This window comes from Vipera ursinii (assembly GCF_947247035.1).
Source record: "Vipera ursinii genome assembly, chromosome: 3".
Taxonomy (NCBI): domain Eukaryota; kingdom Metazoa; phylum Chordata; class Lepidosauria; order Squamata; family Viperidae; genus Vipera; species Vipera ursinii.
The window spans coordinates 128,057,771-128,081,080 of NC_139516.1; the positions used below are offsets into that span (position 1 = coordinate 128,057,771).

Genomic DNA, 23,310 nt, shown 5'->3' on the forward strand with positions numbered 1-23,310 from the left:
GACCTTTCTTAGAGTATATGGATTTTCAATCATGAGTGAAAGTTTAGTCAAAGACGGATCGAAGAATTAAGGCAAGAACTAATGATAAATTTGATGTTATTTCAATTAGATTAACAAAAAACAATATTATTACTGCTCTTGCATTAAAGTTAACAATTCAGGATAAACATTTGGAGTTAATCGAGAATTCTCATCCCAAACCTAAGCCTCAAGCCTGCCCATTATTTTATGTATAAATAAAAAAGCAACACCACCAGTTAGACAAAATAGGTGGATAATTAAGCTAAGAGATGAGTTCAAATGAAATTAAAGCTACAAATACTATCTAAGAATTAACATTTCTTGGACAACCAAACTGTGATTATCATAAGCACATACAGGTAGTCCTTGACTTATGACCAAATTGAGCCCAGAATTTATGTTGCTAAGTGAGAAATTTGTTAAGTGAATTTTGTCCCATTTTACGATTTTTCTTGCCACATTTGTTAAGTGAATCACTGCAGTTGTTAAATAAGTAACACGGTTGTTAAGTGAATCTGGAATCCCCATTGATTTTGCTTGTCATATGGTCACAAAAGGAGGTCATATGACTCCAGGATACTCCAATCATAAATATGAAACAGATGTCAAGCATCTGAATGTAAATCACATGACTATGGGGATGCCACAACGGTCATAAGTGTGAAAAATGATCACAAGTCACTTTTCTCAGTGCCATTGTAACTCTGAATGGTCCCTAAGTGAACTGTTGTAAGTCGAGGACTACCTGTATTGTCCTTCTTTAAAGTAGTGATATGGGAATTAAAGGGGAGAATTCCATTGAATTCTTTTTTTAAAATGAGTGAAACATAAGAAGCACAAGGGCTAGTACGTGTCTTTTAATGCCTTCTTGTCTGGCCACTGTTTTGCAAAGAACTTGTCATTAATTCTTCATGTTTGCAGAATTACCAAATTCAAAGAGAGTATAGGCTTCATTTTAATTACTATTGTCACAAGAATTTATGTGGACCAACAAATCATTTAGCTGTTGGGACTTTTGTAAAATCTAATCCAAACTGTTGATGGCATGCTCTGAAATGAATTGCTAAGTAATACTAACATTTAATAAATGAACTATTCAAAATGTTGCTAAGGTTTTAAGATGAAGTGTAGTGCAATAATGAATGAGATTAGGTGGTGAAAATCAGGGCTTGTCTTCAAAACTATCCTTTTAACCTAATATATTTGTTACAATTTGTGTGGTTTAAATGGAGAAAAAAAAACCCAAACATAGAATTGCCTTGAATTTTTTGCAGAAAGGGTAGGAAGTGAATTTCATGTGATTAGCAACATAAAATGTTATGCTTTATTGCATATTAAATGAAAATGATTTATTTCTTAATCTAAGAATGGACATATGATTGTCCTATACTATGTTTTTTTTTTCATACTAGCAAAGGTAACCTGGCTTTATAGGCCAGCTGCAGGTTGGCAAGGATGCAAAAAAGAATGTTAGTCTAGAATAGTCTTTGGTCTGATCCCAAACTAGATTTACTTTTTTTTTTGCCCTGGCTCAGCCAGGGTAATTTCTGACATATTTTGGTCCTGTATTAATTCTGTGCTTAAAAATTATTCAGACAAACAATGCATTCTTAGTTTGGACTTTTTGCTATGCTTTTCTACCTTCATTCATTGTGGTTTCAGTTGTTAGCTAGAAGTAGTAATATGTAATCCAGTTCAGAAAGAAAATATTTTTTTTAAAAAGAGACATGGCAAAATTGAATATTACCAGAATAATCAAAGAATTAGATCTTTCTAATTCAGCCATTCCTACACAGAATGGTTTAATCCATTTATATTAGTCATGCATCCATATAAATTTGGAAAAGAAAAATTAAATGCCTTCCTAATGAAATCAATAAAAGCAAACCAAAAGTGTTTTGTGAATAGGTTAGTCACAGAACAAGTACTGATAGGATGCTGTGAAGGTCATAAATGGTGTAACTTTATTGGCCATAAAGTTACTTTTCGGCACTGTTGTAACTTTGAACGGTTGCAGAATGAGCAATCAGTAAACAAGGACTACCTGTATCTCTAATTGTGATTCTGGAGCAGGCACTTTCTGCAAATTGTACAAAGGAGCTCAGTAGAGGAAAGAATTTAATAAGTGAGGAAATACTGTTAAAACAAAAAAGGTATAGTCTACAATATGAGTATCAGTTGCACTATATGAAGTGAGGCTAAATCAGGACTGCCTCAAACATTTTGTTCCCACAATGAATGACAACTCTTCTTCCTTCTATTTCATATTCAGAAGTGAACTGAACTGGTATTAGAACTTTATTTTAGCACTTGTAACGAAAGGGCATATTTTACCATATCTGACTGCAGAAATGTAGATGGCAGGGCAACAAATTTTATTTTTCAAAATCTTGCTGTCATTTGTCATCTTTTAAGGTTTATGCCTGAAGCAGCTGCTGTACTTAGCTAATGTCAGAGCTAGATCTGGAGTAAAGGATTCCTAAATCAATCTGATCTTCTCTTTTGTTAGAGTGGCTCGTTTAGTTGATCATGAGAAAAGTAAATCTTGACTTCACCAAAGGTGAATTCCTAGTTGAGAAAATGGTAATATATGAATTGGTCTTTGCTACTATTATATGCACACTGTGCTACCTAAACAATTGTACCCAACAAGCATATATTAATGGTTCCACATCCAGATGGTAGGAATAATTAAATAATGTACCGCAATACTCTGTTCTAGCTCCTGTACTATTCAAATAGTTATAAAGGGTTACAAAATAAGTATGAGATTTGTGGATAACAAAAAGATAAACTGTAGCAAACATGTTAGAGAACAACATGAAGGTTCAGTAAGATCTTGGCAAACTGGAATTATTATTCCAGAAACAAAAGGAAAGTCCTTCTCCAAACGGGAAAAAAAATCAAAGATATGACGGAGGACACCATGTACCAGGTAAAATGTGCATGAAAACTATCAGGATATTTTGATGGTTCACATGCTGAACATTAGCCAACAGTGTGACCCACTTGAGAAAAAAAAAGCAAATTCAATTCTAAGTTGCATTAACAGAGGTATGGTTTAAAGATCAAGAGAAGTAATCTTTCCTCTCTATTCTGTACTGGTTAGACCGCACCAATAATGTAGCATCCAGTTCTGGGTACTATGTTTAGAAAGCACACTGGAAAACTGGACTATGTCCAGAGGAGAGCAGCCATCATTATAACAGAAATACAAAGAACATTAGAAATTGTTGGCTATGTTTAGCCCAGGGGTAGGCAACCTCGGCTCTTTTATGACACATGGACTTCAACTCCCAGAATTCCTGAGTCAGCTGACTCAGGAATTCTGGGAGTTGAAGTCCATGAGTCATAAAAGAGCCGAGGTTGCCTACCCATGGTTTAGCCTGATAACAGACGATTGCAGGAAAACATGACAGCTGTCTTAAAGTAGCTTAAGTGCTGTCACGTAGGAGACAGTAAGCATTTCTGTTTAGTGTTGTTCCAGAAGACAAGAGAGGAAACTTTGAGTTTAATTATAAGGAAGCAGTTTGGACATTAGGAAGAATTTCTTACTGATAAGGACTGTACTAAACTAAATTCAATAAACTATAACAATATAATAGATTGCTTCAGGAAGAGGTGGATTCCTTTGCTGGAAGTGTATAAACAGAGGTTAGATGGCCATCTGTCAGAGATGCTATAATAGTGCCCTGAACTAGATGACCTCTGAGATCCTTTTAATTTTAAGATTCCACATCAAGCACTCCAGGATTGCTTGAGGTCTGAAATGGAAGTATGCCACTTGTATCAAGCTCTCATTTCATAGCTTAAATCTTGTTTGCTCAGAATATGGAAAAATAAGTTTCGCGATGCCGAGTTACTGCAGCTCTAGCAAGTCAGAAAAAGCACATTTTCTGACTGAACAGAAGAGTAATCTATAAGACCTAGTCAGAAAAGCTAATGTGCAGAAAGGACTGATCAGCTGTTCAATCATTAAGGCTCCCAAAGGACTTCCTGAAGTTAATGGCAAAAGAACAACATACATAAACAGCCTAAAAGTGAACAGTTTGATGTCAATGGAAAGGACCTGCTGGTGTTCATTTTAAAGGTACTATTACCTATTAGCTTCTTTTCCAAGTCAAGAGATGAATAATCATCTTAATGAAAGATTAACTAGAAACTGATTGTGAAAATGAAAAGATATTGGGAAACTATACATATGAGAATAATAATGTTTCTGAAATGCAAAATCTTTTAAAAACAAAATTACAACTACAGGTGTCCTCATTTACTGACCACATATACTCATTTACCAGCTGCAATAGGGATTCACAACTCATCACTAAGCAGCATGGTCATTAAGCACCAAATTACAATGGCAGTTTTGTTAGCTCTGGATACAGTTAAACAAATTACCACAGGTCGATAATCGCAACATGACTGTGTGGCTTGTGATTTCCTGCTGGTTTCCTCACTGATTTTGCTTATCGGAAGCTGCCCGTGAAGTTGCCTACGGAGATCACATGACTGCAGGATACTGTGACTGTCATAAATGTGAGCCACTTGCCAAGTGCCAAATACATAACCATATGAACACAGGAACGCTGTGATGGCTGTAACTTTGAAGACCATTTTTAAGTCTTGTTTTTCAGAGCGATTATAACTTTGACCGGTCATTGACTGAATGGTCAATAAGCAAGGACTACCTGTACAGTTTTTGGTAAAACATTTATAACTACCCCCATTGATATGATTTCTCCTTAGCTCCCATTGTCCTATGTGAACTAAATAAATCATGTATTCTTGTAGAAAGAGGTGTAGAGTAATGCTACATGCCCTCACATACTTCTGAGAAGAAATGATAGAAGGCCTTCACTTGCTTTCAAGATCAACTGAACACAAAACTGTCTGGATCAGATAACCAGGGCTTTTTTTCTCATAGAACGCTCAGAACGGAGTTCCAGCACCTTTTTCGGATGGAACCTTGTAGGGTAGGCAAGGTGGTTTGAATGACATGTGTGAGTTTTGGCACCTTTTTCTTTTACAAAAAAAGCACTGCAGATAACTATCATATTGCACAAAAAACAGAGGTGCCTGCTTTTTTTTTAATCCCATTTATATCCCGCCCTTCTCCGAAGACTCAGGGCGGATTACAATTTAAAGCACAAATCAATGTGCTTAGCAATAGCCTTCATTCTATGTATATGCCTGCTTATTAGGGCTTTCGCCCCCCCTCCAAGCGGCATTATTACAAAATCAGCTTATTGCCCCCAACAATCTGGGTCCTCATTTTTTTAAAAAACAAGGATGCTTAAACAGGTTAATATAAAGTAATAATACTTTGATTTTGTACTGAGCAGCTTTTGAAAAGTGATATTTTAGAGAACCAATTATTTCTCTTTAGCCTAACTAAACCAGATGAAATTGTATTTTCCCTCTCATCAAGACACAGCTGTAAGGGGAAAAAAATAAGCAAAATGTGCTATCAAAATTGATGAACACATTTTTCATAACACAGAGAGCACTGAACGTTGCACGTACCTTTACAATAAAAAGGACAATTTGCTTTATTCTCCCAAAATGTAATCCATGAAGCTTAATACTGGTCTGATAAAGCCCCTTCAGAATTTCAACATTAAGATGCAGACACACGCACACAAACACACACACACACACACACACAGAGGCATACCCCCTCCTATTAGATGATTTTCTTACCTCAGCTTTTATCTTATTGTCTCCAAAGCATAAATGTTGTAAATAAGCAGCAGCGTTAGACTGTACAGAGGGGAACTGATGCTGTAACATCTGAATAACTTCCGGTAGTTCTGGATCTCGCCATCCAAACTCTCTGCATACAAAGAAACAAGAAAAAATCCATGGGGTTGAAATGCTGAACGGTTTAATGTATTCACAGGAAATTGTTTGGGGGTGAGGGGGAATATTACCTCTGGAATGTATATGAAAAGGTAATTACTGCCATTACCACCCCTAATTAAACAGGTAATAATTATAGAAAATAGCTTTTATTTGATTAGGTTCTTGGAGTTCTATTATTCTAAAATAATAGAAATAGAATGCACTATAGGAAGCCCTGATAAAGATTAAGAAAATAAAATACACAAAAAGCACAGCCAATATGCACAGACATGCCATCTCACTGATGTGGAACAATACCAATCCAGGGATAAGACTGGGGGGGGGAGGGGGGCAGCTTTCTCACAAGAGAAGACATTGGAGGTTAATGCCCTGAATGGTCACTTTGTGCAGTAAGAAAAGGCAGTATAAGATGCAAATACAAGTTCCCTATCTTCTCTTAAAGCAGTCACTATTCCTTCAAATATGCAACCTTTAGCCCATTCTCTTCAACGGACAGGACCAATGCACTACTTTTATGGAGGCAGGAGATTCCTTTTTTACTTCAGTTTGTTTTATACTACCTCTGCTATTTCCAAATCAAAGCCTTCCCCTAAATAGCTTCTCTTAGCGTTCCAGCAAAATTATCATATGTGTACATGCATGCAGGTATATATACTTATATGACTATCTGTACACATCTCTCTCTCTCTCTCTCTCTCTCTCTCTGTATATGTGTATGTATGTGTGTGTGTATCAAAAAAAAATAAAGGGAACACTTAAACAACACAATGTACTGTATTTAATACTAGGATGTCTTATTTTCCGTTCCCTTTATTTTTTTGAGCAGTGTAGGTATGTATGTGTATGTGTGTGTGTATATATATATATATATATATATATATATATATATATATATATATATATATATATATGCGCCAAGGTTTTTTGAATGGACCTTGCTAATTAACTCTTATATATGCATACACACACACACACACACACACACATAATCTCCATACACAAATAGAGATATATGTACAGTATGTGTAGAGTGTATAAATATAACCGTATTATTTGCTTTTATAAATAATTTCTTCTTTTTTCTGCCTTCAAATCAATCTAGATATCTGGCAACTGCCACATATATATGTTTTGTACTAAACAACTCAATACTTCTGAAAAATGAAGAATTTAATTCTCCTTTCTTTTGGCGAGTGCATATTATACTCCTTGGAGATAAAATTCATTGCTAGGTTCATGACATGAATTTAACTCTCTTGTATTTATTTCCTGCATTTGTAACTCATGCTGAGCTAAAGACTGATCCTTGGTCACTAAACCAGAATATGCACCATACACAAGCACATACACCTATGTAATCAGTTTTATGATGTTCATTTTTATTTCAAAGGAATACATTTTACTTTATTATTGTTACATACTATTGTTTATCTAAGACACTTTGGAACAATTCTTGGAGAGATCAAGAAATAAAAATTTCTTACTAAAAAAGAATGCTTAGGAAGAAACCAGGTTTTTTCCCTTTCTGTATAACAAAGTAACATGGTATATCTCTGAATATTTCTATTCTCTCTTGTTGTCTCTGGTTGTGTAAATATGTGCATTTGGTCCAGATCATGCGTTTAGGAGAAAGTGAGTTTAAAATGGAGTCCATATTCTGAGTCACCTACTCAACTGCCTTTTCTGTAAAGATGCAGTAAGGATTTTTTTTCCTGCAATATTTGTAATCATTAAAAATGCATATTGTCATTTTATACACAAAAGTAGCAATTGCTCATAGTTCAGTGTTTGTTTAAAACTGTGGCCATCTGCCCAGTAGAAAAAAGAAAAGGTAAGCTGGATGTTGGCACCATCATGAGAGACAGCAATCCAACTATCAGGCTTTGGATAAATGGACATTTTATGATTAATAATGTCTGTCCACAGTGCTAATCATTTTACGAACAACCATCCCATGGCAATCATTCTGTGGAACTCCTGCAAGAGGCTCTCAAAATTCTAAATGGGCTAGAAAACTAAATTAAACTGATTCAAAATTAATGTAATCACCGACAAAAATAGTTTTATTATATTTTAAGATTATACTCCAGAATATTTCATCATATACAGAAGCAAGATGTTTGGAACAAATTAATAAGTTACAGAACACAATATGCACAATTCACAATTATCACTGATTATAGATATTATTTTTAAACCTTTTATCCTGTGACCTAGAATTTAAACTTGTCGTAGAGCAGAAATAAAGATATGTTCTTTTATTTTATATTACTCCCTGTTCCACTGATGTTCTCAATTAATAAAAATCAAGATGTCATGTAAACTGTGGCTAATGTAAAATTAATATTTATAACATTACTTTTTAAAAGGCAGAAATAAATCTTTTCCTTCACTAACCTTTTATAGACCAGTTGATAAACAAAAGAATTCTGACAACAGGAATAGTTTGCAAAGATTAATTGGTAAATGAATTTTTATATGAATCAAAAAATGCAGGTGATTTTTTAGAATGAATAGAATACTACTTATTCATTTTGAAAATGGAATTCTAATTCCAATTCTATTCTATTCTATTCCTCTTCTATTACACTACACTACTCTACTCTCAGTGGCACATATTTGAAATAATATGTTTTTCTATTTATTCTAATTTTAAACAAAAATATGGAAATCCAGTCAGGATTGATACTCTCAAATGTGGGTGAGAAAGGCTAATCTTTGTTATCTTTGTTTCATCCATGCAAGTCCATAGAGTTTGAGAAACAGAAATGCACATAGAAGACATTGTTCTGTTTATCAATAATTTCTGTACTTTATATTATTTTCTGCACCTTTCATCAGGCTTGGAAAAAAATGCTGGCAGGTGTGAAAATTAACTTACAATAAGCTACGATTACAAAATCAGGAAGTTTTATCACTTTTAACCAGAATCTGAAACTATGCACAGCTTAGCATTGTACCTGATTTCAGTCACTGTATGGAGGTATGTATGTATGATTGTTGGACAAATGATTTCTATTGTATTAAATTCTGAAAACAAGGCTTTATTGAATGAGTTCAGTGAAAACTTAATTTTGTATTTTTCTTTGCTTTCCTTAAGGCTCTACAACTGCATCATATTAATAATGCACTCCAGCATGATCTACATTTACGACCGTTTTTGCAATAATCTGCAACAATGCACATTTCAAAGTCTTAAAACCAAATGTACATTTATAAAAGATATAGTTGACTTTACACAATGTTTTTGGGGTCCCAGGCTCAAAATGAGAATCAACTTTTAAATCCTCCAACTTAAATTCAAACCTTAAAACAGATACTTTTCTAAAAGAACAATGCTAGACATTGCCAATTTTCCCAATATACTGTTTAGAACACTGTCTGCACATGGAAATAAATGCACAACAAATGGGTATAAACCAGCTATATAATAGAATATATCTGCTTTGCCAGATTGGCTGGCAATAGAGATCAGACTGTGTATTAATTTAAATGAGTACAGTATTAACTGGGATAAATCTATTACATTCTGAACAGCATCTGTTAAAAGCAAGTAAAAACAGCACTTGTATATTATAGGTAACAGTTGTTCTAGTTGTGCAATAATTGGATCTCAAGAGTGGACTCATTCATTTCTACAAAAAAGTGTATTTTAAAAGATAAAATAATCCTAGCCCTCTGCAGTGGAGTATAAACTTGATATGCCAAGTAATAATGTATTTTCAATCAATAAAGCATTGTAGGTAATGTGGGCCTTTAGTCCATATTATTTCAGAAACCTAAAATAGTATCAATTCCTTTTGGCTTCCATGAAAACCAATTATATTTCTTCATTTTGCATATTTGAATATCTATAAACTTCACAGAACTGATTTAGAACTAATAGGAAGCATACATATAATGATCTGAAAATGAATGCGCCCTGGTTCTTCCATTCTTCAGTCTCAAGAAAAGCACATTCTTGTCCACTTCAATTTGTATGCCATCCAAGGCAGTAGACACTAGGCAACTGATACTTTGGAGGCAGATCAGAATGGAGGGGCAGCTGGTTAGAGAGATTTTCTCTATTTAGATTATTGGGAAAAGCTGCTGAAGGGAGGCCAAACTAGACCCCAATGTTTTATAATGCTATTATATTGGGTTACCATATTATGCATCTGATATGAACCAGCTTTTATGATTTGTGCACCATGGTCACATGCGAACTCAAAGAACTTGACTATATCCCACAAACTATGATTTGGCTATCCCCGTCTTGTGGCTAGCTTGTGTCAGCTTCTCAATGCTATTTTAATTTTAATATACATGGCATGCCTACCAAAATAAAGTTGATTGATAACTGAATACCAGCAGAGATTGAGAATGTAATTCTAGAGTTACCAAAATGATTAATGTGAAAATTTGCAACTAAATCTTAGCCTAGCAAACATGCCACATGCCTATTTAGATTTTGGTAGGGTAGTGTAAGGTATTCAAAAGAAAGATTAAATATCAATAAAGCATAAGAGCTTTCTCCCCTCCATCAGAAAAATTAGCCGTTATTTATTGTTTGTTGTGTTACAGAAAATCATTTGTCTTCATTTGCAGATTTGCGTCGCTTTCTGTTTGGAGAAAAGGTGTTGCAAACAAACACATGCGTGCTGAATGGAGAATATAGACACTGTTACATATCTCACCATTAACACTGTTTTACCATGAGACTCTGGGCAGTATGACAAATATCCCTTAGTTATAGCAAATTTCCACGGTTTAGTATATTAATTTCTAGTGTGGGATGTCAGCCCCTCCAGAGAAAGAAATATTCTTCAAAATATTTAAAAGGCAGAATATATTTCCCTAAAGGATTTTAAAGGCAGAAACCAACCCCACAAGTCTCTCTGTCCCAAACAGAAATCAATTCTGCAGAAATGCAGATGTGATAATTTTGTCAGAAAGACTAGAGTCAGGAAACTGGGATTAGGAAGAAAGATCCCTAGAATCAACAATCCCTCTCGCCAAAAATCCAAGAGTCATCAGCCATAGCCCCAGGGAAGCAGGATATGATCTTTGGGACATAATAGAATTAACCCACCACCATCAGAATACCAGAAAGGCACACTCAGACTCACTTCAAAGTTCATGCCACAGGAACAACTCCAAACAAAAGGCTCCAGAGGGTATAAAAATCCACTCCCTACATGTGCTCACTCTCTTTCCTTCCAGAGCCATCTTTCTGTCTGGCTCTCCTCTTCCATAAACCACAACTGCTTTTTTCTAAAGCAGTTGCCATGTTGTTTATTCCCGGCTTGGACTGGACCATGATGAAGACTTTTCCTTCAACACTAGCCATAATTTGTTATGCAACAGGATACTGTACTAATCAAGCCGTTAAAATAAAATCATTTCTGTTTGGAAAAAAACTTCTCCTGCAGCACTGTACAACAAAATTTCCATAGGAACCATTTAATAAAAATGGCACCAGTCATTTAAAAGGAAAAAAAAGCAAATTTCTGAGGCTGATGTTGTAATTATAATTTTTCATGCCCTTGGTATTTTCCCCCCACTATTTTTCATCACTTTGTTTCACTGCTGACTGAGGCAATGAAATCCATTTAATTCAACATTGTTTCCAATCATGGCCAGCCAGATGTTTTTGAAAGGCCAAAAATAAAAAAAAGTTAAAATAGGAACTATTTCATTTTACCCACCAACATATTATATACAAAGATATATTGTCTCTAAACATGAAGTATTTAACAAAGCCGCGATGAGAGGATACTGTATGTATGAATAGCTAAGACAGCAAATTGGACTCTTTTGGTTGCTGTAGATTCATGAAATATTTATTCTTATTTATTTACAAACAATTTACATCAAGAGTTTTTCAAAGTTTGAATAGACAAAGTTAGCTTTTTAACTGTCATAAAGCAAACAACAAATGAAGAAAAGGCAATCAAATCAGATGGAAAGCAATTAGCACAGAGAAAGGAACAGTAGTATATGGATTAATAGTTTAAATCAGCGTTTGTTTTCACAGCATTTTTAAAAATCTAATTTCAGATGAAAAGCCTGTAAGGTTTGGGCCTTTTAATCCCCAGTAGAAAATGAAATAGGCTCAACATCTCACAGAGTTAGATTAGTGTTTGGATACTATAGTTCAGTCTTTTAAAATTTGCTTTACTAGAAGACAGCCGTGATATAGTTTAAGGCCACAAAATCTTAGTAAAATGGTAATCTTGTTAAGCTACTACTTTTTTTTAATGGATGCACTTTGCATCAGATCATGCAAAGACAGTGGTGGTTATTACCAAACTACAAAGTAGAAATGATGTATTACCAATACACAAAGTAAGTTTTAATTTCTATCCTCTTAAGTAGATGGCAAATCATACTGTAACTCTGAAGTTTTAAAATATAAAACTTCGTTAAAAAACATTTTAGTAATTATTACAAGTCCAACTATTTAGCAACAAGTATCCCTTCTATAAGAGCCAGATGATACCACCCACCCCAACAAACAAAAAAACCCTTGAACTAAAGTGCCCACTAACTGCCAGGTTTGTGCATGTTTTGAACATTTTTCTGCACAAATGCTTCAGACCTTGGGCAGGCATACCACTCTGCTTTCAATATAAGGTGGCTATGCTTTTTCGGGCTTCTAGAAGAGCTTTAAAAAGTGCAACTGTTAAGGAACTGATTCATTAAAATCCAGTTGTAACTTTTTACAAGTTCACATAGAAGCTACAAAAAGATGGGCTGTATTAGTGAATACCAGGTTTAAAGCATTACTGAATCATGTTTGAAGGATCTCTGTTCAAGCTATATTGCCACCCTGGTGACCCCCGGATGTGCTATATTTTACATCCCATTACTTAAGCTGACTGCTAGTGAAAGAAATTGCCATCCAGCATTCCTGAAGGTTACACTAAAAGAGAAGAAAATTTTGCTCTTTTTTCTATTGAAGCCCCTTTACCTTGTCAACACTGGGAAAGTGATAATTTAGGATGGGGCTCAAAAAACATAACACAGGAAAAAAGAACCACATATCTTGTAATAGCATAATGCACACTTCATCCCTTATCTTTGCCGGATTTCAGCTTTATCCTCACAAAATAGGTTGAGGAGGAGGAAAGACGGGAGGGATGAACATGATTAAACTTTGTAGCACTGGATGTATTTCTCATACAGAGGTGATTGTATAACTAGAGGCTTCCTAGATCAACAGCCTCATCTCCAACAATACATTGGAGGCTTTTGGTTTTCCTTTAAGGATTTGGTTCTGCTATCTATCTATCTATCTATCTATCTATCTATCTATCTATCTATCTATCTATCTATCTATCTATCTATCTATCTCCATTTACTACTGCATTATGAAAATTCATTATTCTCCTGTTTTGCTACTAGCAGTCCTATTGAATTAATGTAAGATTCTTTGTTTTCTGTTACGTAAAATATGCACTAAGAATTGTGGAAAAGCTGAGACACAGATAGAAGTGTTGGTCTAAAATAATTCAAAATGCATATATTGTTGCCTTGTTTCTCTGAGAAGAATTGCTTGCAACATGCATCTCTCTAGTGAAAAGCAAAAGAAAGACATAAAAAATCCTGAACTTACAACATGCTGTTAAAAATATTTGCAAGAAATTTAAAATGCTTAGATAGAATGGCAAAAGTCCCATAAGCATTTGAACTCCTTCAACTGATATAACATGTTTGAAAAATTAGCCCTAATTATCTCATTATATCTTATGGTACGTTGCTCAGAGTATTACTACATTATCAATTGAGATAGTTAACCTGCCAATTATTCTATCTTGAAGTAAAATAACATGTGGGGGAAAGGACACTTATAAAGTAGTGAAGGAGAAAGGGGCTGTAATAAAGACTGGAGACTAAATTGCTTTACTACTAAATGCAGACAGAAATTATTAGTGCTTGTCAGCACTCTTCAACTGTTTGCTTTCTTTTTAACTATTATACTGCATCTGTATTATACAGATACACACACATACACACTGGTTTGAGTTGAATTTAATTAATAGTAGCTACATGGCACGTTGATACTGCAAGATTTTGCACTTCTTTCTTCCATTTTTTGTTTTTTAGCTTAGTTTACAATCCTGAGATATCTGGTGGTGTCCCATCTAAGTATTAATCAAGAAACATTTTGCCCCACCTTTTTGAGATCATCGCTCATACTATATATAAGAGAGACTTTCAAAAAGTCACCCAACATCAGTTCCAATTCCATTCCAACTTCCTGATTTCAAAGAGGAGACATATCTGGTAGCACATCTCCTACAGAGATTATTCAGAGGTGGAGGAGGAAAAAAGAAAAGATGGATAAATTGGGCTCTCTCTACAGAACTAGCAAGTTTCTTTTTACACAGGAATATGAAAGCAAACATTATTAATTGAAGCCCTCAGCATATCAATATTTGAAAATCCTCATTAAACAATTCCCTAAAGAGGGAGGGTTTAAGTCAATCACTAATAAAATAAGACAAAGTCATCCCTAATTTAGATCTATAATGTAATCTTCATGTATAAAATGATACGTATGTCTCTTTGCAACCTAGCACTATACCGGCTATGTTGCTGTTAGAGGGAATAAATCTAGGGGTTGAATGGGACGAGTCCATATTATCACTGAATACAAAACAGAACATGGTAACTCTGATTATGATGACAAAGAAAATACTAAAGCATGTCTTATTTGACAGTGGAAAAATTTAAAAATCATAACTAATTAAAACACTTATTCAAAAATGAACTCAGAAAGCTGAAGCATACGTCTGATTTGTCAGAAACATAGGGTTTGTGTGTTTAATCCTTCCTTTCCTGCTTTGTTACACTCTACTCATTCCAGATGCAGGTGTAATTGTTGTGGGCAATTCAGCTGTCATGTATTTGCTAAGTTGCTCTCCTAATCATTTGTCTTCACAAAGGTATATTAAACTGCTGTGAAATATTTAATTTAATTTAATTTAATTTAATTTAATTTATTGAGATTTCTATACCGCCCTTCTCCCTAAGGGACTCAGGGCGGTTCACAGGGCATATATAAATAACAATACAAAAATTAAAAGAAAATTAAACCAATGCCCAATTAAAACAAGAATGATAAAATAATAACAAGCCTATAAAAACCCATATACCCCCATCAGGCCAGACCCGCTAGTTCAAATAAATGGGTCTTCAACCCGCGACGGAAGGATCGGAGGTCCGATGCCGTCCGGAGCTCAACCGGCAGTTGGTTCCATAATGCCGGAGCACCCACAGAGAAGGCCCTCCCCCTGGGGGCCACCAGTCGACATTCCTTGACCGGAGGCACCCTGAGGAGGCCCTCTCTGTGGGCACGCACAGGGCGGAGGGGAGTCGACGCCGGCAGCAGGTGGTCCTCGAGGTATCGTGGACCCATGCCATGTAGGGACTTAACCAAAACCTTGAACCTTACCCGGAAGACAACTGGTAACCAATGCAGCTCACGGAGCAAAGGTGTAACATGGGAGTACCGGGAAACTCCCAAGACAACTCTCGCGGCTGCATTCTGTACCAGTTGGAGCCTCCGAGTAGTCTTCAAGGGAAGCCCCATGTAGAGAGCATTACAGTAGTCTAGGCGAGAGGTCACGAGCGCATGAGTGACCGTACATAAGGCCTCCCGGTCCAGATAGGGCCGCAACTGGCGCACCAGGCGAACCTGGGCAAAAGCCCCCCTAGTCACGGCCACTATATGATCCTCCAAAGTGAGTTGTGAATCTAGGAGGACTCCCAAGTTGCGAGCCCTATCCACAGGGGGTAAAAACTCACCCCCCATAGAAAGAGATGGAACATCCCAGGTGTCCCGGGATGCCGGAATGTACAGCCACTCAGTCTTGTCAGGGTTGAGTTGAAGTCTGTTCCTCCCCATCCAGACCCGAACCGCCTCCAGGCAACGGGACATCACAGCGAGGGCATCACTGGGGTGGTTTGGGGTCGAAATAAAAAGTTGGGTATCATCAGCATATTGATGATACCCAACTCCAAAACCACGAATGATCTCACCCAGCGGTTTCATATAGATGTTGAACAGGAGAGGCGAGAGGACCGACCCCTGAGGAACTCCACAAGCGAGAGTCCTAGGGGTCGACCTCTGCCCTCCTGCCAACACCGACTGCGAGCGTCCCAGGAGATAGGAGGAGAACCACTGAAAAACCGTGCCTCCCACTCCCAGTCCCCTGAGACGCCGCAGCAGGATACCATGGACGATGGTATCGAAAGCCGCCGAGAGGTCTAATAGGACTAGGACAGAGGAATATCCCCTATCCCGAGCCCTCCAGAGATCATTCACCAGAGTGACCAATGCCGTCTCTGTGCTGTGCCCGGGCCTGAAACCCGATTGGTAAGGGTCCAGATAATCCGCTTCATCCAGGACCAGAGGGAGCTGATGCGCCACCACACTCTCAACAACCTTCGCAAGAAAGCGAAGGTTGGAGACTGGACGAAAGTTGTTCAATACAGCTGGGTCCAAGGCAGGCTTCTTGAGGAGAGGTCTCACCACCGCCTCCTTCAAGACGGTGGGGAAATAACCCTCGCTCAAAGAAGCAGATATAACCGCCTGGAGCCAGCCTCGTGTCCTCTCCCTAGCTGCATAAACCAGCCAAGAAGGGCACGGATCCAATAAACATGTGGTGGAACTCAGCTTCCCCATAATCCTGTCCACTTCATCAGGGGTCACAGAATCAAACTCCTCCCAGATAACATTGACAGGACCGCCCGTGTCCTGATCGCCAGACTCTGCCCAGCTGGAGTCCAAACCGGTCCGAATCCGAGCGATTTTATCCGACAGATGTTGACTAAACTCCTCGGCACGACCCTGCAAGGGATCCTCCCTCACCTCCTGATTAAGAAGTGAGCGAGTCACCCTAAACAAGGCGGCCGGGCGATTATCTGCGGACGCGATGAGGGTAGAGAAGTAATTACACCTCGCCTCCCTCATCGCAGCGAGATAAGACCTAATGTAGGTTCTTAACCGCAATCGGTCGGATTCAGATCGGCTGGACCTCCAGCAGCTCTCTAGGCCCCGTTTCCAACGCTTCATCTCCCGGAGCTCCGCGGAGAACCATGGAGCTCGCTGGGATCTGCACCGGGTCAGGGGCCGCAAGGGTACAACCCGGTCAAGTGCCTCAGTGGCTGCCCTTTCCCAGGCTTCCACTAAGGCATCCGCCGAGTTGTGAGCAATGGAGGCAGGTGGGGACCCCAGCGCCGCTTGGAATCTGGCCGTTCAGTAATTGCTATACCATTAGTGTGAATTTAGTGTAGAATAATGAACATTCTCACTTTCTTATTTTTCCGTTAGAACTTTATGAGAAAAAGTGCAAGAATAAAATATAAAAGACAAATGTGTAGTGAATATCAGCTTGAAATTTGGAAAAGCAGTAAAGTTGCACATGATCTTAATATGGAAGACCGTCTGAACATAGATTGGAATAATTGCTCTTCCCTATTGTTTTCATTTAGTTTCCAACATGTTCATATTCTCTTTAACACTATTGTACTACTAATTATAGTGGATTCACTGGGAGTAAAATTCTGTGATTCAATCACTACAATGCTAAAACGTGACAGTAAAAATGTAAACAGAAATGTAATAATCTTTTCACTGTGATTGCTTTGTTCTATTCTTCAAGGAGAAATTGCACAGCATAATTTGAAATTAGCTTTAATTCAAACACTGGCCTGTAATAAAATTCTGTGAGAAAATAATCTGCTTCATGGGCATATGCTTTGGCCACCTCAAAGGCACTGAGATGCCTTCTTAACACTCCATAACAGAATCAAAACCTACGACACATCTCTATCAAAATGTTATCAACAAATCTAGTTTGCTATATTTAGGATGTACAGGTAGTCCTCGACTTATGATTTTAATGGACCTCCCCAAAATCCTTTTTGCAGTCATTGTTAAATGAATGTCAAGATTGTTAAGCAAACCAATTGTTTGCTATGGGTAGCTTTTGATGAAAATAGGAAGTAAACGTAGGGTGTTTTTTTTTTTAGCAAAAATGCATTAAAATGTGGTCACATGATGGTGGAAAACTGCAAATGGCCATAAATAAGGACCACTTGCTAAGCACCTAACGTGCAGTCAGGTGACTAGGGAGAGGGGGATCTCTGTTGGAAGTTTGGAAACAGGTCCTAAGTAGCCCTGAGGAGATCCGTCAAAATTCTAAATGTTTTGCTTAGCAACCAGTTGTAAGTTGAGGACTATCTGTACTGAACTCCCCAAAGAATGTATTCAAAAGGGTAGATATCAGACTTTCCATAGTAGAGGTATAAAAGATTTGAGGGTTCACAGATCCATATGATATGATCATATGATCCTTTGATATCTTTTGGGGATATTATATTAATATATTAAAGGTAAGGTAAAGGTTCCCCCGCACATGTGTGCTAGTCGTTTCCGACTCTAGGGGCCGGTGCTCATCTCCGTTTCAAAAAAGGGACGCGGTGGCTCAGTGGGTTAGGACGCTGAGCTTGTCGATCAGAAGGTCGGCAGTTTGGCGGGTCGAATCCCGAGTGCCGTGTAGCAGAGTGAGCGCCTGTTACTCGTCCCAGCTTCTGCCAACCTAGCAGTTCAAAAGCACGTAAAAATGCAAGTAGAAAAATAGGGACCACTACGGTGGGAAGGTAACAGCGTTCTGTGCGCCTTTGGCGTCTAGTCATGCCGGCCACATGACCACAGAGATGTCTTCGGACAAGCGCTGGCTCTTTGGCTTTGAAACGGAGATGATTAATATATTAATAGCATATTAATAAGTATATAGCCAGATTTATGGTAAAATTTTCATTATATTGGTTATATACGGTCAGTATTTCCTCCATTTTGGATTTTCTAAATTTTTGCATCTTTGCATTGAATATTTTTAAAACCTCATTTAGATTTTACTGACATATAAAGGGAGTTTGAATGAACACAAAATGCTGAAATTTGTTGCTTGTATATTTCATAAACAAAGTTATCAAACACATGATGTTCATGCAGATAAATCACCATTTCTGTAGGTAACAATTTCTTTAGAAAAATAATCGAATACTTGATAATGTAAGAGTTATATTTTCTCTTTCTGCAGTGGTTCTATTTTCACTCCAGTTTGCTTCACATCTTTTCTCTTCTTCCCTAACCATTCTTCCCAAGACCAAATTTGACAGGATCCCCAAAATGGGCTATCCCACATCCAAAATTTCTCATCACCTTTGGGCTTGTTGAAAATATTGTGTGTGTGTCTGCAAAGACTTTTATACTTGTGTCTAAAGCACACATTCAAAACAAATAGAACTTTCAATAAACAGATACTCATTAAAAGTCACTTTTCTTACTCATTTTTGGGTCTGTAAAAGGCCCAGTTGTTTTTTGTTTTCTGGGTTAATTTGTTCCAACAGTTGCAAATTTTTCTATCAAAATCATGTCTGGCTCATTGAGCATAGCATTAGAAAATCACCAAACTATAGATACCTACTTTCATACATACACCCAGCAACCTGGAAGATACCATCCTTATTAACTAAACTTACAGCTTCACTTCCCTGCATACATTCACTGACTCCATTTCATAAGATTAAAACCAGCTTCATTCAGCATTATTACACCATTCCCTCTCTCGTCACAATTTTCACTAGTTTATTTCATTTATTTTATTTCATATTCATTACAATTTATTTGTCTTCCATTTTAAGTCACACTTCCACATGCTATTGACACCAGTATCACCACCGATACAGCTCTACAACACTCAACATGAGTTCATCAGTCAAGGCTTTCATATTTTGTCAATACCATAGAGAATATGGAGACTAGATATCTAACCTTATTTACACCCACACCACTACATGTTTTCCTTTTAATAATGAAGACACTACATATAATCTTTAACACATTTTGATTTGTTTCCACAACCACCTGCAAAGGCCACTTTTACCTGAAGTATGCTCACTGTGTTCTATGCAAGCTAGGATTTCTCATTTAGAATATTTGATAAACTACAATCTTCTTGTCTGTATCCTATCCACCCAGAGATACATGTGGTGTACTGACAACATGCAAGAATCTTTACTTTCTTCCCTTCCCTTGAAAAAGCATTAAATTTAAAATTCTGACATGACATGAATGAGGTATGAAGTGCAAAATAAATAACACATCAATTATACTCTATCAATATTTGTAACTCCCTTTTTTCCTCAGCAGGAGATAAGAGCGATGTACATTTCAGCCCTTTACCTGAAATAATACCTTTATTTATCTGAAAGTACAAATATAATTGCAAATATGTCCTGTATATAGAACAGATTTAACTCTGTTGTACAAGAAATGTCATAAATGGAAATAAAGTTAAATAGGTTAATTAGTCACTACTGACCATTTTAATTACAAGAGAAAAAAATGGAGACAGATGTCAGGAAAATGCTCATTATTGGAATCCCAATAGATATGCGTTCAGTTGAGTGAGCAAAGCTTTGTGTAACTGATTACATCTCTTTTTACCCTCCCTCAGTAAATAGAAAAACTAATTATCTGCACACGATTAAGTTAATGCACATTTATCTACAACAATTCAATTCTGACTGTGAAATAATCTTTCTAGTCTATAATTACAGTCTAGCTTAATTAGCATAATTTCCACAGCACATCCTTAATAAAGAAGTAGATATTAGGTCTGATTTTAAATACCAAGGCTATTTCAGGCAAAAATCATGAAGGAGTGGAGGGGGAGACCAAACTTGGCTTGGTCTGTACACATACATCCTGCATTCAAATATGAAAAATAAATATCCTTTGCATACCTGGGATGAAATTCACATAGAAAGGAAGGAAGGAAGGAAGGAAGGAAGGAAGGAAGGAAGGAAGGAAGGAAGGAAGGAAGGAAGGAAGGATTTTTTTCCTCAATCTTATCAACACATTTATACTGTATCTTCAAGAAGGTTGCCACGTTTTTTTTTCAACTAAGATTACATAGGGTAGTTTGAAATCCATCCACATTTATTTAAATCAAAGGTTTTCTTTAAAAAAGTATATTATTTAGATACACTATGGATAATTCTAGTTTTTTGACATATTAAAGATCAGGATGAATTTCTGTTGTTCCTATGGCATGACATTCAAAACGAGTTCAGTATTATCTGCTGAAATGTAACTCACATAAGCAATTTTAAATGTGTCACTGGAACATTTTAAGTGAGGCTGATTTGTCTCAAGCTTGAATTTTGGACCCACTTACTGAGAATATATCCCTAGAATTACCAACATCCTCTAACTAATTTCTTTTCAAAATTCTGCAGAGAATGTAAAAATTGTAAAGGAGATACAAACAGCAGAAAATGATGTGAAGATACACATTAGCATTTATATTTCTCCAACAGATAAAGGATTCAGACCTATTTTCAGAGGATAAACTCTTAGTAATAGATATAATGTACTGGCATGATGAAATTTTAGCTTCCCTAGAGTGTGTGTGTGACCACTCACAAACAGATGGCTTCAAAATGCATGCTGGTTGTCATTCAGAAGTCGCCTTTTTTCATTGTGTGACTGATGAATTACCGGAAGCAAGTCACTTCTCCGAATTCTTATTATGGACCCCTACTTGCCCAGAATAATCTGATCCCATTATATACAGTTACACAAAATCTACTACTGACAGTTTATGTCAACTATACGGCTTTAATTCATTAATTTTACTATCCTGTTTATCGAAATAAATGACCCAATGGAGGCTATTATATTTTAACACATTTATATACCGCCTGCTCTTAGCAAAATTTACCTATGATAGTTTATATTGTGTAATTATTGTTTCTTGCACCATGTTCTTTATATGTATAAATACCTGTGTGTACCAAAGCAAGGTGAAGGTAAAAGAGGAAAATAGGAGGAACATTGAAAGTTCTTAAGTAAGCAACAGAGGCGTTCCGTTTTCTGGTTAATTTTAAGAGTACCAATAGTATTTGTTCTAATTTTCCCCTTTCTTTTCCTGTTCTTTCAGGGTTTTAATTACAAAAATCATTTCAGCCCTAAAGAATTAATTAGCCTATGTATAGCCAGGATTGGGTGTAAACGGGATTCTTTACTAACTTACCGTATATACTTGAGTATAAGCCGAATTTTTCAGCCCACTTTTTGGGCTGAAAAATTCCACTTCGGCTTATACTCCAGTCAACAAAAAACTTACCGAGGACTTGTGCGCGGCCGAGGCTTTGGTGCTACTTTCAGAGCCTTCTCCGCTAATCAGCTGTCTGCCCATCAGCTGTCCATAGGGATGCTGCAAAGCTCTCCTTCTCTAGGCCTTGGACTCCCTCCTGGCTGAAGAGTAGATGAACCAAGCCAGCAAGGAGACAAAATGTTTCTGCAGCTGTTTTTCCTCTCAAGTTTTTTTTTGTTTTTTTAAAGTAATCTCCGAAGGTTATGCCAGAAAATGGAGGACGCTGGGTCTTTGCAAGCTTTAGCTGTCCGCCTGGCTGCCTAATGGAGGACGCTGGGTCTTTGCAAGCTTTAGCTGTCCGCCTGGCTGCCTAATGGAGGACGCTGGGTCTTTGCAAGCTTTAGCTGTCCGCCTGGCTGCCTAATGGAGGACGCTGGTTCTTTGCAAGCTTTAGCTGTCCGCCTGGCTGCCTAATGGAGGACGCTGGGTCTTTGCAAGCTTTAGCTGTCCGCCTGGCTGCCTAATGGAGGACGCTGGGTCTTTGCAAGCTTTAGCTGTCCGCCTGGCTGCCTAATGGAGGACGCTGGGTCTTTGCAAGCTTTAGCTGTCCGCCTGGCTGCCTAATGGAGGACGCTGGGTCTTTGCAAGCTTTAGCTGTCCGCCTGGCTGCCTGAAGGCCGCCCTTTTCAGGCAGTCTGACAGACAGCTAAAACTTGCAAAGACCCAGCGTCCTCCATTTTCTGGCACAACTTTTAGGGATTTATTATTATTATTCCTACTACTACTATTACTACTACTACTACTTCAGGAGTAAAAAGTTGCAGAAAAAAATTCTCTCCTTACTAGCTTAGTTCCTCTACTCTTCCATCTGGAGCCAAGGTAAGATTTTAAAAAGGGATATTGGTTGGAAGGCAGAGGGAGAGTTTAGTTTTAGCATCTAAAAAAAGGGGGGGGGGAAATCAGCGAGTACATCCCAACCAGCTTTTTATGTTTTTGTTATTGAAGAAATATGGGGGAGGGGGAGGGGTTCTGGGGTGGGTCGGGGAGGGGATAATATTGTAACTTCAATAAAAATTTTCAATAAAAAAAAAGAAATATGGCTTTCTGGGGGAAGGTGGGGAGGGCGTTAAGGAAGGAAAGGGGTTTTGGAAGCTCGTCCTGAAGCTGCCTTTTGTGCAAGGGGCCTTTTCTCAAAGCCTAGAGAGGCAGCTTTGTTGCCTCCCCGTAGACAGCTGATGGGCGAACACCAAAAGCTCCAAAAGGCTAGGGA

The 23,310-nt window shown here is 37.4% G+C and overlaps 1 protein-coding gene across 1 annotated transcript in view; it reads right to left on the reverse strand.

Moving 5' to 3' along the window:
• The window catches only part of CTNND2 (catenin delta 2), a gene marked incomplete at its 5' end in the record, with an annotated part of 448,616 nt that overhangs the window by 137,197 nt on the left and 288,109 nt on the right, over positions 1-23,310 (reverse strand). The window contains one exon of the mRNA XM_083360640.1: positions 5,722-5,854. Within this exon, the coding sequence (XP_083216766.1) occupies positions 5,722-5,854 (133 nt within the window). The remainder of the gene's footprint in view (positions 1-5,721; positions 5,855-23,310) is intronic.